The sequence below is a fragment of the Erythranthe guttata genome, chromosome 14 (genome assembly GCF_056151865.1).
Source record: "Erythranthe guttata isolate IM_541 chromosome 14, IM_541, whole genome shotgun sequence".
Classification (NCBI taxonomy): domain Eukaryota; kingdom Viridiplantae; phylum Streptophyta; class Magnoliopsida; order Lamiales; family Phrymaceae; genus Erythranthe; species Erythranthe guttata.
In genome coordinates, this window is record NC_142546.1 from 26,141,089 (window position 1) to 26,151,928 (window position 10,840).

Consider the following 10,840-nt stretch of genomic DNA (forward strand, 5'->3'; position numbering starts at 1 on the left):
TCCTCAAGCCAGCTTCGTCCGTACTCCGGTGGATAGACCTGCAACGCCGGGAGGGGTTCCCGGCGGGAAAGCTCCGACGATCAAGTCAGTGATCGGAATAAAGGGAAAAACGTGTAATGTAATAGTAATTAGTGTATATATTTCTCGTGTGTGTGCGTGTGTTGATTCTCTTATTTATAGATGAGGAAAGCTTGGCCTTCAAGGCTTTCCTTTTTTAGGGTTTCTCTTTTCCCCCAAGTCATGTATCTTGGGCCGGTATTGTCCTGGGCTCGCCTTACCCCGTTTTGGTATTGGGCTAGCGAGTTAAGGTACTCCCACGTAGTTCCGAGGTTCGCGCCATACGACGACTTCGCTCATAGTACCGAGCTAAGACATCATGGGTTCTTCATTATGGGCCTATCATATTGGGCTTACCCTAATGGGCTTATGCTTATTTGTTACTTGTCAAACTAGCCCATATCAAAGCATGTTGCTATGGATATATCATTTCATTTTAGCCAAATTACGGCCAACTCCCTAAGCTAAGACCAAATTACAAAAACTTCACTCATGTTTGAATAATTACAATTATTCCTAAAATTATATATTTTATTATAAAAAAAAAAAAAAAAAAAAAAAAAACCTTATTTAGGTGAGTTTCTGTAATTTGACATTACCTTTGGGGCGGCAGTCTGACAGTAATTTGCCATTCATTTAATTTTATTGTAGTCTTCAATTTATCAAATCGACCACTATAATTACTAATTAGGACACAGCACAGTTTATGTAAAGATTAAGATAAAACAATAATTACAATTAAAAAGACAATTCAAGTAATTAAAAAATTGGTAAAAGAGAAGTTGATTAATGATTAATAAAGATGTAAAAAGAAGAGAATCTACTAACTTACAGTAACGATTTAGGAAAAGAATGATTCGTGCTTCTCTTTGTTCATCCATGCACGTATTCCTCCTCTCCATAGTTGCAGCCAGCTTTTAAACAGCATATATATGTATACTCATGGTCCCTCTTAGATCATCACAAAATTTCAATTTAAGGAGTTGCCAAAATTAAGACAATGGCTTATTTACATCTAATTTTGGGTTTACTTCTTTTAATTACAGGTATTTGAATAACCATTTGTCAATTTTATTGTTTTACGTAAAAAGGGATATTATATTATATTACTAATTATTTTTTTTTTTTTATAATGGCCGCCATTGCAGGGCCAGAGTTGTCCACGTGTGCAAGAATTTTCACAATAGTAAACTACTGCAAAGAAACAATCTGGCCCGCCGTAACTCCTGGTGAGTATTTCAACGGCGGCGGCTTTGTTCTAAAGCCTGGCCAAACCCAAATCTTCACCGCCCCCATCAGCTGGTCCGGCCGCATATGGGCCCGCACAGGCTGCAATTTCGACAGAAATGGCAACGGCTCCTGCCAAACCGGCAGCTGCGGCTCTACTCTCAAGTGCGGTGCCTCCGGCAAGCCGCCAGCCTCCCTGGCGGAGTTCACACTTGCCGCCACTGATTTCTACGACGTAAGCCTAGTCGACGGGTTCAACTTGCCCATAGTTGTGACACCGCTCAACGGGAGGGGGAACTGCAGCGTTGCCGGCTGCGACGCCGACCTCCGGACAAATTGTCCGGCGGAGCTGGCGGTGAAAGGTGGCGGCAGAAATGTGGCCTGTAGAAGTGCGTGTGATGTGTTTGATACGGATGAGTATTGCTGTAGAGGGGTTTACGGGAATCCGGTGACTTGTCAGCCAACGTATTATTCAAAGACGTTCAAGAAAGCTTGCCCCACTGCTTATAGCTACGCTTACGATGATCCGACGAGTATTTTCACTTGTTCCGGCACTGATTATGTTGTTTCCTTCTGCTCATCCAGGTATATATAAACAATTTTCATTTTTTTATTCTTATCAGAAAATATTTTTTTATTTTTTTATTTTTATTAAAAAAATAAATTCTGCAGGAGACAACCTGTATGTACATATCATAACAACAAATTGGTGTGTGGTGGATCAATGGGTTTGAAGCCTACAGGGAAAATGTGGTGGATTATGATTCTAACCATGATTACCACAACTGCTCTTTGGAATATTTATTAACCACCTTATAATAAATACATGCACCTTTTGAGAGCCAATGCAATTTTTTTATTTGTTTTTTATTTATTTATATAGAGCCAAAGAAGATGTATAGTGTATATTAAGATAATTTCTCAAGATCATGTCAATTTATCAGCACCATCTGCCATTTACAAGTGATACTACAAAAGTTTCGCAATCAAGAAATTTATCTCACTAATATTCCTCACCGTGTTTAAAGAATAATAAATAATAATAATAAACCCCAAAATTTCGATGTGAATTTTAATGGCTATGATTTAACAGACACATCATTTACTAAACTACGGAGAGAAATCGGAAATGCAAATAATATAGGTAAGGGGACTTACTATCATCTCCTACTTGCAGTAGCCTTTGCCTTGTTGAGCTCAGAAAGTTCTTCAATGAGCTTCTTTTCCTCGACGCTTAACCGTTTCGGAATCTCAACTTGCACTTTGACCAACTGGTCACCCCTCCTATTGCTCTTGTTCAAAAACGGGACACCCTTTTTCGCCATAACTAAGGTTGTTCCAGGTTGGGTCCCACAAGGAATCTTCAGGTCAACAATCCCATCCACAGTCGGAACCTTCATCGTAGTTCCCAAAATAGCATCTATGTAAGAAAGCTTGCAAGTGTAGAGAATGTTAGTGTCGTCCCTTTTCAGAACAGAATCCGAAAGAACCTCAATCATTACAAAAAGATCTCCAGGCGGGCCCCCTCTCCTTCCGGCATTCCCTTCCGAACGGACCCTCAACCTGCTTCCGGAATCTACTCCAGCCGGAACTTTCAAGCTGATGCGTTTTGACTTTTTTACCCTTCCCTCCCCTCTGCACGTACTGCAAGGGGTGGATATTTCTCCTGCTCCATTGCAATTGGGGCACGTCATCACTTGCTGGAACACGCCTAGTGGGGTCCGCGCGGATGTAATGACTTGCCCTTGGCCTCCGCATGTGCTGCATTTGGACGACCTCGTTTCCGGTTTTGCCCCTGATCCTTTGCATGTGTTGCAGCTTTCGAGACGGGTTATTTCGATCTCTTTCTCGATACCGAATATGGCATCTTTGAAATTGAGAACTAGGTTGTGGAGCTGGTCTTCGCCTTCTGTGGCTCGATTGCGGGACCCTCTTCCACCGGTGTTTAGGTTGTCGAATAATGAGTCGAATATATCGAATGGGTTTGTGTAATCCTGTTATTATTTTGCAAGTAGATATTATAAAATTATTATGCAGTAATAATACTTCTGAATTACCAATTTTTATTACAAGGACTTACCCCTCCACCCATGCTAGAACCTTTGAGCCCAGCTTCGCCATACCTGTCATAAACGGAACGTTTTTCGTCATCTGATAAAACCTGTCACAAAGCTCAAAAATTTAGAAAATTTCTACATGCTGTAAATGGCATTAATTGGGAAATGATGTACAGGAAAATAAATTTACTTACCTCATATGCATTACTAATATCCTTGAACTTTTGTTCTGCTCCAGGCTCCCTGTATTTCAGATATAATATATTTATAATCCAACTGTAGATAAAAGTCGAAGTCCAAATAAAAATCAAACTGGCATTGTGAATTACTTGTTAACATCTGGATGGTTAGTCCTGGCAAGCTTTCGATATGCTGAAGAAGAATGTAATAAACGAGAAAATTAATTAAATCATCATTTTTTTCCAATCAATAAAAGGAAAATTCGGACATAGTTATTCAAAATGATAGTAAATGGTGAAGGAATACAGAGAAACATTATAAATAAAAGATGGTGATAACGAATAAGGAGCATCGTAGAGGAAAGGTGCTCTATTAAAAATATCTCAATGGCGTTTCTCAGAATGTTTAAGATGATCTGCTTATATATCAAGTCTAAGCTGATTCGAGCAATACAAACATTGAGTTAAGCGAGAGTAAAAAAATAAAAAATAAAAAAAATCAAAGTAATATACTCACAACTTTTGATATCTGCCTTGCTCGCATTTTTAGACACACCAAGCACGGAATAGTAATCCTGCAAGTAAAAACATGCTAATTAATAACTTACATAGTGAAAAAGAGTTTGTTCACAAGCAGAATAAAAAATGATCTTATAAATCATACCTTGTCAGCTCGAACAACAAGACGAGCTCCTCTCTTGTGGCATGGACTAATGTACGAGGCTGAATTGAAAAGTGCATTCAATGATTTTTCGGAGAATAATGTCGAACTTTGGGATGCCAGTGTCGTAATCCTACTAGGTGTACTGCATCAAAAGAAAACATATCAGAAAAATGACAGGCTCTATGACTAAGATACTAATAATGCCTCGAAAAAATGGTTACCATGGTAGAGAAGTCGAAAGTTTATTTGTAATAGAGGATCGCAGTGTGAACTGAGGCTGAACTCCCAACGAGGTCACCCGTGTACTTCCACAAGATATGATTGCCATTCAATGCACTGTTCATTCATTGGAAAAAAGATGCGAGTAATGTGAATTTCAGCAAAATATCACAATAGTCGGTTAGTTACGGCACATAACCTAAATCAAACACTTGTCAATTAAACAAAACTCGTTTGACTTACTTTGCCATAAGGCACAAAAAATCTATTAACTGAAAATATTATCAAATCCAAAGGTGGAATTTAGCTTCCCGAATTCAAGGACGATGAAATTTAGATTCAGGTAAAGATTACACAAACTTGCAGAAAGTAAAATCTAGTGGGTATTATTCTATTCTGATTTTTTTTCAAAAAATGTGAACAAATTCTGCCCCAAAAGTGTTGGTTATTTCTACAAATATCTGAAAACCCAATTTCAGGAATTCCGCCTTTGCATCGGCTTGTTTTGGAAAACTATGCTGGTGGCGGAACCTCATTTGTACTGTAATAAGATTATTGCATAAAATTGAATAATTTTACCTCTAAAAGTTGGAAGGCGGAGCAGATTGTTGAGAAATTGGAGTTCTTCACCAGAAGTTGGAAGAAGCTCGAAAAGAGACGCACAGTAGAATAAGGCGCTTTAAACATAGGGCTGCGGACTTGCCGTTTTCTAATATGCATTACGGTTCGGGTTTTATTCGACCCGGTACAATCGGTTTTGGCGGATAGTTAATGGGCCCCACCAGATATTTTTGGAAATAAATAAATTTGAATATTGATTACAAGGCCCAATTAAAAAGGAACATTATGAATGAGGCTGTTTCTTATTGGGCCCAGCTGTACCCGCGCGTATATACTAAGCAGCTCTATGTATCAAACGACGACGTTTTATATTCTTTAAGCACAGAATAATTAGTAACAAATAGAAATATAAAAAAGGAAAATTTAGCCGGAAAACATGGCGAGCGGTGGTGCCGGCGGTGGAAAGGTGTCATTCAAGGTCATTCTTACTTCCGATCCCAAACTTCCTTTCAAAGTGTAAGCGGTGCTTTTTCTGATTTTTTATATCAATTATGTTTTTTTTAATCCAATTATTAGAATTATTTTTTTTCTGTAAAAAAAAATCTAATAAACAGATTTAGCGTACCAGAGGCAGCTCCATTCACAGCAGTTCTGAAATTTGCTGCTGAAGAATTCAAAGTGCCTCCTCAAACCAGTGCCATAATCACAAACGGTATTTTTAGCAGAATCTTTTTTTTTTCCCCATCTTTTTATACGGATATGTAATTTCCTAATTTTGATTTATTTCCTTCTGATGAATTTGCTAATTTTAAATTTGTTAATGATTGTTGTTTATGCAGATGGAGTGGGAATTAATCCTCAACAAAGCGCAGGTATTTTAGATATTTTTCGTTATTTTCACGGATAATTGTTTGTTACAAATGCATGTTTGTGATCACAGACTTGACATTGTTTGTTGGCTATCTGTACCTTGCATTATTTTCTGCATCAATTAGTTTACATTGATGTTCATAGTATTTTAATATATAGTTTTTTTCCTGCCTCATTAGCTTATAAGCTATATACAATAGGCTGCCGGTGCTTGATTTTATAGCCTGGAATCTAAATTGCGCACTCGTGTAATGAATAAAATTAGTTGGCTTTTCAAAACAGTATACCTAAAGAAGTCATTAGCCATCGTAAAGCTACGTGCTTGCTTGTTTAACTTGTTGTTCGATCGATGAACTGAGTTATCAGTTATCTCCTTCGTAAAAAAAAGTATATTACAAAACAGGATTTAACTACTCTCCTTACGTTCCGATTTAGTGTTTGGCAACCACACATTTTAAGAGTTTCATCCAAATATGCTTTTTTGGCAATTCATTTTGTAAATTTGTCGTGTTGCTCTGGAATATTGCATTTGCTTATCCATATTAAATTGAATGATTTTTTTATTTTATTTTCAGGAAATGTGTTTCTTAAACATGGGTCAGAATTGCGGTTGATTCCTCGAGACAGAGTTGGTGCTTTTTTGATGTCTTCTTAAAGGTCCTTTGCCTATGGTTCTCGGTTTAATTAATCCTCGGATGAGTGAGCACTGTAGTATTTCTCTGTTTCCATCTTTTATTTTCATATATTTTTCCTTATTTTTTGCAATCTGAATTTGACGCTCGATAAAAAATCATGTGATAAATGATAAATCAGTGCAGTGTCTCGTCTGGTGGCTTCATCTGCAAACAGTTATCTTTATTTGTGTCACTGAAATAAATAATAAGCAGCCTCCTTTGAATCCTATGATGCATGGTATTAACAAAAATACTTTATTGAATGTGTTTTTCGCCGATATATTCAATTTTGATACGAAAAAAAATACGATATGAGATTGTATCTTATCTGCAGAAGTAAGTACTGTTTTAGCCTTTAGGGGCTTTGTTTTCCGGTGGGATGAAGGAGACTCTAACTATCGATACATATGATGTTGAAAAATCATGCCTTTTGGTATGTACTTCAGAATCAAATTATCAAATCATAGCATTTCTTTTATAAAATTCGAAATCGTGTTAAGTGATCAGTCCTTTCTGGGGTAAGAAAGACAAGTTGCCGGTTGAGTAATTAAAATAAAAAGATTCTAGTTTACTGATTCCCTTCTTGATTAATAAACCATAAAACAAACAGGCGTTTACCAAAAGAAATAATTAAAAAATCCAAATGTATATAATATAATGAGCTATAAAACGATGTAATTACTAATTTGTAAAAAATTGCCTTGGCTATTTTAGAAGAAAGACCAAGTAATATATATTCTGAATACTTTTATATTTCAATGATGGTATACAATCAGTTTCCCTTTGTTGGTTCATATTAATCCAACATTATTATTCTTTTTTTTTTTTTTTTATTACACCTGCAACTGGCAAAGAACTTCCACATATGGAGTGCAGAAAATTGGAAATAACACTTGTTTCAGCCAATAGTCTTCCAGATATCAGATGTTTAGGACAAATGAAAGTCTACGCAAAAGTTTCGATCAAAGGCGAATCGAAAACCAGCAAAAGAAGCCCGGTTGACTTTGAAGGAGAAACCAATCCCAGATGGAATTTCCGTACAGAGTACACGATAAGCGAGTCCGCAGTTCAACAGCCAGACATCAAGATTTGTATCAGACTTTACTGTAAGAGAACTCTTGGCAATAGATTCATCGGAGATGTGAGTATACCGATAAAGAGTCTTTTTGATAAGGGGATTAAAGCGGATAAGATTTTGAGCTACAGAGTTGCTGGAACTGAAAATGGGGTGGTGAATATATTGTATAGATTTGGTAATGAAAAGGTTTTGGTTCGAAAGCCTTCGAGTTGGAAGAATATTGCATTTGAGGTTGGGTTTTTCGTTTTGTTGGGTGGCGCTGTGCTTTTATTAGCTGATAATAATAGTAATAAAAAATCTGTTGAAGATAATAAATCTAATGTTCGTGTTGATGATGATAATGTTGGTGGTGATGATGATGACGACGATGATGTTTTCTACGATGCTTGTTGATTTATAAGGCACATTAAGAACAAGCAGTTTAGACATTTTTTTTTTTTTTTGGTTTTCTGTCATGATTGTGAATTTTATTTTGCTAAATGAAAGTTGGTTCATAAAATGAAAGCATGTCTGTATATAAATTTCTAATTAAATTGTTCGTTTACATGTAAGTTCTATTGGCAGTTTAAATTCCTAAAAGGTTAACAGTTTATGTGTTCTCCTGTGTACTTTAAAGCAGATGGTAATCTTGGCTATTAAGATGGAGGTTAATAATAATAATAATTATTAGTTTGTATTAAGTTATAATATATATGTATATAAGTTCTTATGAACTATGAACATTCTGGTTTGGCGAAAGAGGAGGTCAAGAAAGAAGGCAATGTAATAAGTCAACTCCTCAGAGGTATCTGTCTTGATTCATTCCAATAATAAAAGGTCAAAGTTCAGGACAAGCTTCGATAGTGTTCATTTGGGAAGTTGACTTTGAGTATGAAGACGGTGTTTATAAAGTTCAATATTAAGCAGGCCGACCCAACAATTTAATGGGCCGCCCTAAGTAAAACAAAAACTTCTTGTATTTTCAATAAAATTCGATTTTTCGGGTTTTTTTTTATAATATTATTTTTGTGTAGATAACTAAATCTCAAAATTAATTTTGTGCTACTTTTAATGGAGGAGAATACCGACATACTGACAATGAAATTAGAAGACATTTTTTTGTCCCCTCCAACTTTGTCCAAAAACATACTTTTCAGCATGCAACTTACAATCTCTTTTTGCACTATATGTAAAGCCCACCAAATCACCAATTCCACCAAATTAAAAATAAAAAAATAAAATGGCACTGGAGTGCAGAAAGTTCGAGATAACCATCATATCAGCAGAAAACCTAGAAGACGTACGTCTAATCGGCAAGATGGAAGTACACGCCAGGGTTTCGATCGGAGGCTCGCCGGAGAAGGAGAAAAGAACTCCGACGGATACACACGGGAAGAGAAACCCGGCCTGGAATTACACGATGGAGTACACCATAATGGCGTCGGTGTTGGATAACTATAACTCCATGCTCGTCGTTAAACTCTACTGTTCCAGGAACCTGGGTGACAGATACGTCGGAGAAGTCCACGTGTCCATGAAAAGGCTTTTTGATGACGTGGCAGGTGGCGGCCGGAGTGGCCGGGAGGTGACTATTCCGGTGACAAGGGGCAGTGTTCGGTCTCAGGGGGCTTTGACATTTTCTTACAGCTTCGGATAGAAATTCATATATATATATATATATATATGTCGATCTGCTATATATTTCTATTTTTATCCACTTAATTACGTGGAAATAATTATTATATGTAATCATCTCATAGTCAAAATAAAGTTTTCCGCTCTGATTTAAGTCAAAGGTCTTACTCTAATAGAAATTATGTAGTACTTCAATACAAACTTGTTGTATTTTCATTTAATATATAAATTCAAGTTGACAATATTGTGTATCTGAATAAAGTCAGAACTAAATATAATGTCCGAATTGTAAAATTTTAATCCTCCAATTAAATCAATATTTATTTCAATATGAGCTAAAAAAAATTATATTATTATTTATTAAAAATGAATATAAAATTTTATAGAAATTTTATCCAAATTGACAAAAAAATAACTTATCTTTTCAATTAAATAAATATTTATAAGGTATTTGGGTCGATTCTCTTGTTATATCAGAATAATGCACTATTATGTCTCAATTAATCACCAATTTAGTATATATATCTTTAATCAAGATAAAATTATGCAATTTTGCGCCCGTATCTAGTATATAATGAAAATTGAATGAAAATTTGGCAACCGAATTGTAATTGGCAATGAACTTCTAATTAAAAATTGACTGAAAAACGGCAACTAACTTTGAAATTGACAGTGAACATATGAAAATTGGAAATCGACAATGCAAACTTAGCTTGTTGAAAAATGGATAGCGAACATAAGAGATAATTACAAAAGCAAACACACACAAGATGCATATCATATATTCATAATTAACACAATATTAATATTAATTAATACACTCGGTACGTATACGTATAGCAGAGAAACGAAACGGAAATTAATAAACCACATCAAAGTACGAATACATGCATGTAAAGGGCGGGAACAGCTGCAAACCGTGTATTATTAAATTACAAGTCATGTTTCGAAATATATAGAAGATAGGTTTAAAAGTGCATGACGACGTACGTGTTATTATTATTACATAATAGCACATGTGATCTTCAAAGGATGATTAGTATTCCGCTGCTGCTGAATCTCTTGTTTAGCCTGTTGCAATTCCCTTTGGATGTCTTGATCGTCATTTGCTTTGATCTGAACCGTTGGCTCGGATGTGCTTCCTTCATCCCTCGTTCGTTGATCAAGTTCCTCCTCTGCTGGTTGTTTCGTATCATCATTTGCCATCTTGATATACTTTCCGACAGGTACAAAGCTAGAGACCAAATTAAAGTAAGAGACTCGGAGGAAAATGAGATGTGTTTTGTCTTGCGAGTATATGATATGTTGAATGCAGCTCGAATTTATACTAGTTTGTGAGAATATCCTGTTTCCCTCAACTAGGGAATAAGATAGGGCCACTTGTGAGTTTTTTTTTTATATTTATTTATTTTAACAAAAAGTCGTCGCTTTTCTTAACTTGACCAAGATGAAGTGAAAACGCAAGCAATAAAAAAAAAAAAAAAAAAAAAAAAAAGTTAAGAAGGCAAAAGATTAAAAAAAAGGAATCGACATGGTCTTGGTCTTTTAATAACAACAACAACAACAACAACAAAAAAGTATTTTTTTGGTATAAAAACAGAAAATAGGAATAAGAAAATTAATAAAAAAAATTCCAGAGT

At 35.7% G+C, this 10,840-nt stretch overlaps 5 protein-coding genes across 5 annotated transcripts; 4 read left to right on the forward strand and 1 right to left on the reverse strand.

Annotated features, from left to right (window-relative positions):
- Positions 1-971: 971 nt before the first annotated feature.
- LOC105972993 (Pathogenesis-related thaumatin superfamily protein) lies at positions 972-2,242 on the forward strand. Its single transcript, XM_012997983.2, has 3 exons — positions 972-1,103; positions 1,206-1,869; positions 1,957-2,242. The coding sequence occupies exons 1-3, from the start codon at positions 1,058-1,060 to the stop codon at positions 2,090-2,092; spliced, it is 846 nt and encodes a 281-aa protein (XP_012853437.2). The 5' UTR covers positions 972-1,057; the 3' UTR covers positions 2,093-2,242.
- LOC105972992 (chaperone protein dnaJ A6, chloroplastic) lies at positions 2,184-5,104 on the reverse strand. The gene is made up of 8 exons (XM_012997982.2): positions 4,983-5,104; positions 4,406-4,520; positions 4,185-4,326; positions 4,038-4,095; positions 3,671-3,713; positions 3,536-3,584; positions 3,365-3,445; positions 2,184-3,278 (listed from the first exon to the last, which is right to left on the reverse strand). The coding sequence occupies exons 2-8, from the start codon at positions 4,510-4,512 to the stop codon at positions 2,445-2,447; spliced, it is 1,314 nt and encodes a 437-aa protein (XP_012853436.2). The 5' UTR covers positions 4,513-4,520; positions 4,983-5,104; the 3' UTR covers positions 2,184-2,444.
- Positions 5,105-5,240: 136 nt separating this feature from the next.
- LOC105972996 (ubiquitin-fold modifier 1) lies at positions 5,241-6,737 on the forward strand. The gene is made up of 4 exons (XM_012997985.2): positions 5,241-5,480; positions 5,579-5,676; positions 5,804-5,836; positions 6,410-6,737. Exons 1-4 carry the CDS (start codon positions 5,401-5,403, stop codon positions 6,487-6,489), a joined length of 291 nt encoding a protein of 96 aa, XP_012853439.2. The 5' UTR covers positions 5,241-5,400; the 3' UTR covers positions 6,490-6,737.
- A 475-nt stretch (positions 6,738-7,212) lies between these two features.
- Positions 7,213-8,132, forward strand: LOC105972995 (protein SRC2 homolog). Its single transcript, XM_012997984.2, has one exon. The coding sequence runs from the start codon at positions 7,374-7,376 to the stop codon at positions 7,977-7,979; it is 606 nt and encodes a 201-aa protein (XP_012853438.2). The 5' UTR covers positions 7,213-7,373; the 3' UTR covers positions 7,980-8,132.
- A 673-nt stretch (positions 8,133-8,805) lies between these two features.
- Positions 8,806-9,222, forward strand: LOC105972853 (protein SRC2). The gene has a single exon (XM_012997835.2). It carries the CDS (start codon positions 8,806-8,808, stop codon positions 9,220-9,222), a length of 417 nt encoding a protein of 138 aa, XP_012853289.2.
- The last annotated feature ends 1,618 nt before the right edge of the window (positions 9,223-10,840 follow it).

Coding starts and splice junctions, on each gene's coding strand:
- LOC105972993 (XM_012997983.2), top strand. CDS start 1,058: ATGGCTTATTTACATCTAATTTTGGGTTTACTTCTTTTAATTACAG. Junction 1,104..1,205: donor TTTACTTCTTTTAATTACAG/GTATTTGAATAA, acceptor CCGCCATTGCAG/GGCCAGAGTTGTCCACGTGT. Junction 1,870..1,956: donor GTTTCCTTCTGCTCATCCAG/GTATATATAAAC, acceptor TAAATTCTGCAG/GAGACAACCTGTATGTACAT.
- LOC105972992 (XM_012997982.2), bottom strand. CDS start 4,512: ATGGCAATCATATCTTGTGGAAGTACACGGGTGACCTCGTTGGGAGTT. Junction 3,585..3,670: donor AACCATCCAGATGTTAACAA/GTAATTCACAAT, acceptor TCTGAAATACAG/GGAGCCTGGAGCAGAACAAA. Junction 3,446..3,535: donor ATATTAGTAATGCATATGAG/GTAAGTAAATTT, acceptor GCTTTGTGACAG/GTTTTATCAGATGACGAAAA.
- LOC105972996 (XM_012997985.2), top strand. CDS start 5,401: ATGGCGAGCGGTGGTGCCGGCGGTGGAAAGGTGTCATTCAAGGTCATT. Junction 5,481..5,578: donor CCCAAACTTCCTTTCAAAGT/GTAAGCGGTGCT, acceptor TCTAATAAACAG/ATTTAGCGTACCAGAGGCAG. Junction 5,677..5,803: donor CAGTGCCATAATCACAAACG/GTATTTTTAGCA, acceptor TTGTTTATGCAG/ATGGAGTGGGAATTAATCCT.
- LOC105972995 (XM_012997984.2), top strand. CDS start 7,374: ATGGAGTGCAGAAAATTGGAAATAACACTTGTTTCAGCCAATAGTCTT.
- LOC105972853 (XM_012997835.2), top strand. CDS start 8,806: ATGGCACTGGAGTGCAGAAAGTTCGAGATAACCATCATATCAGCAGAA.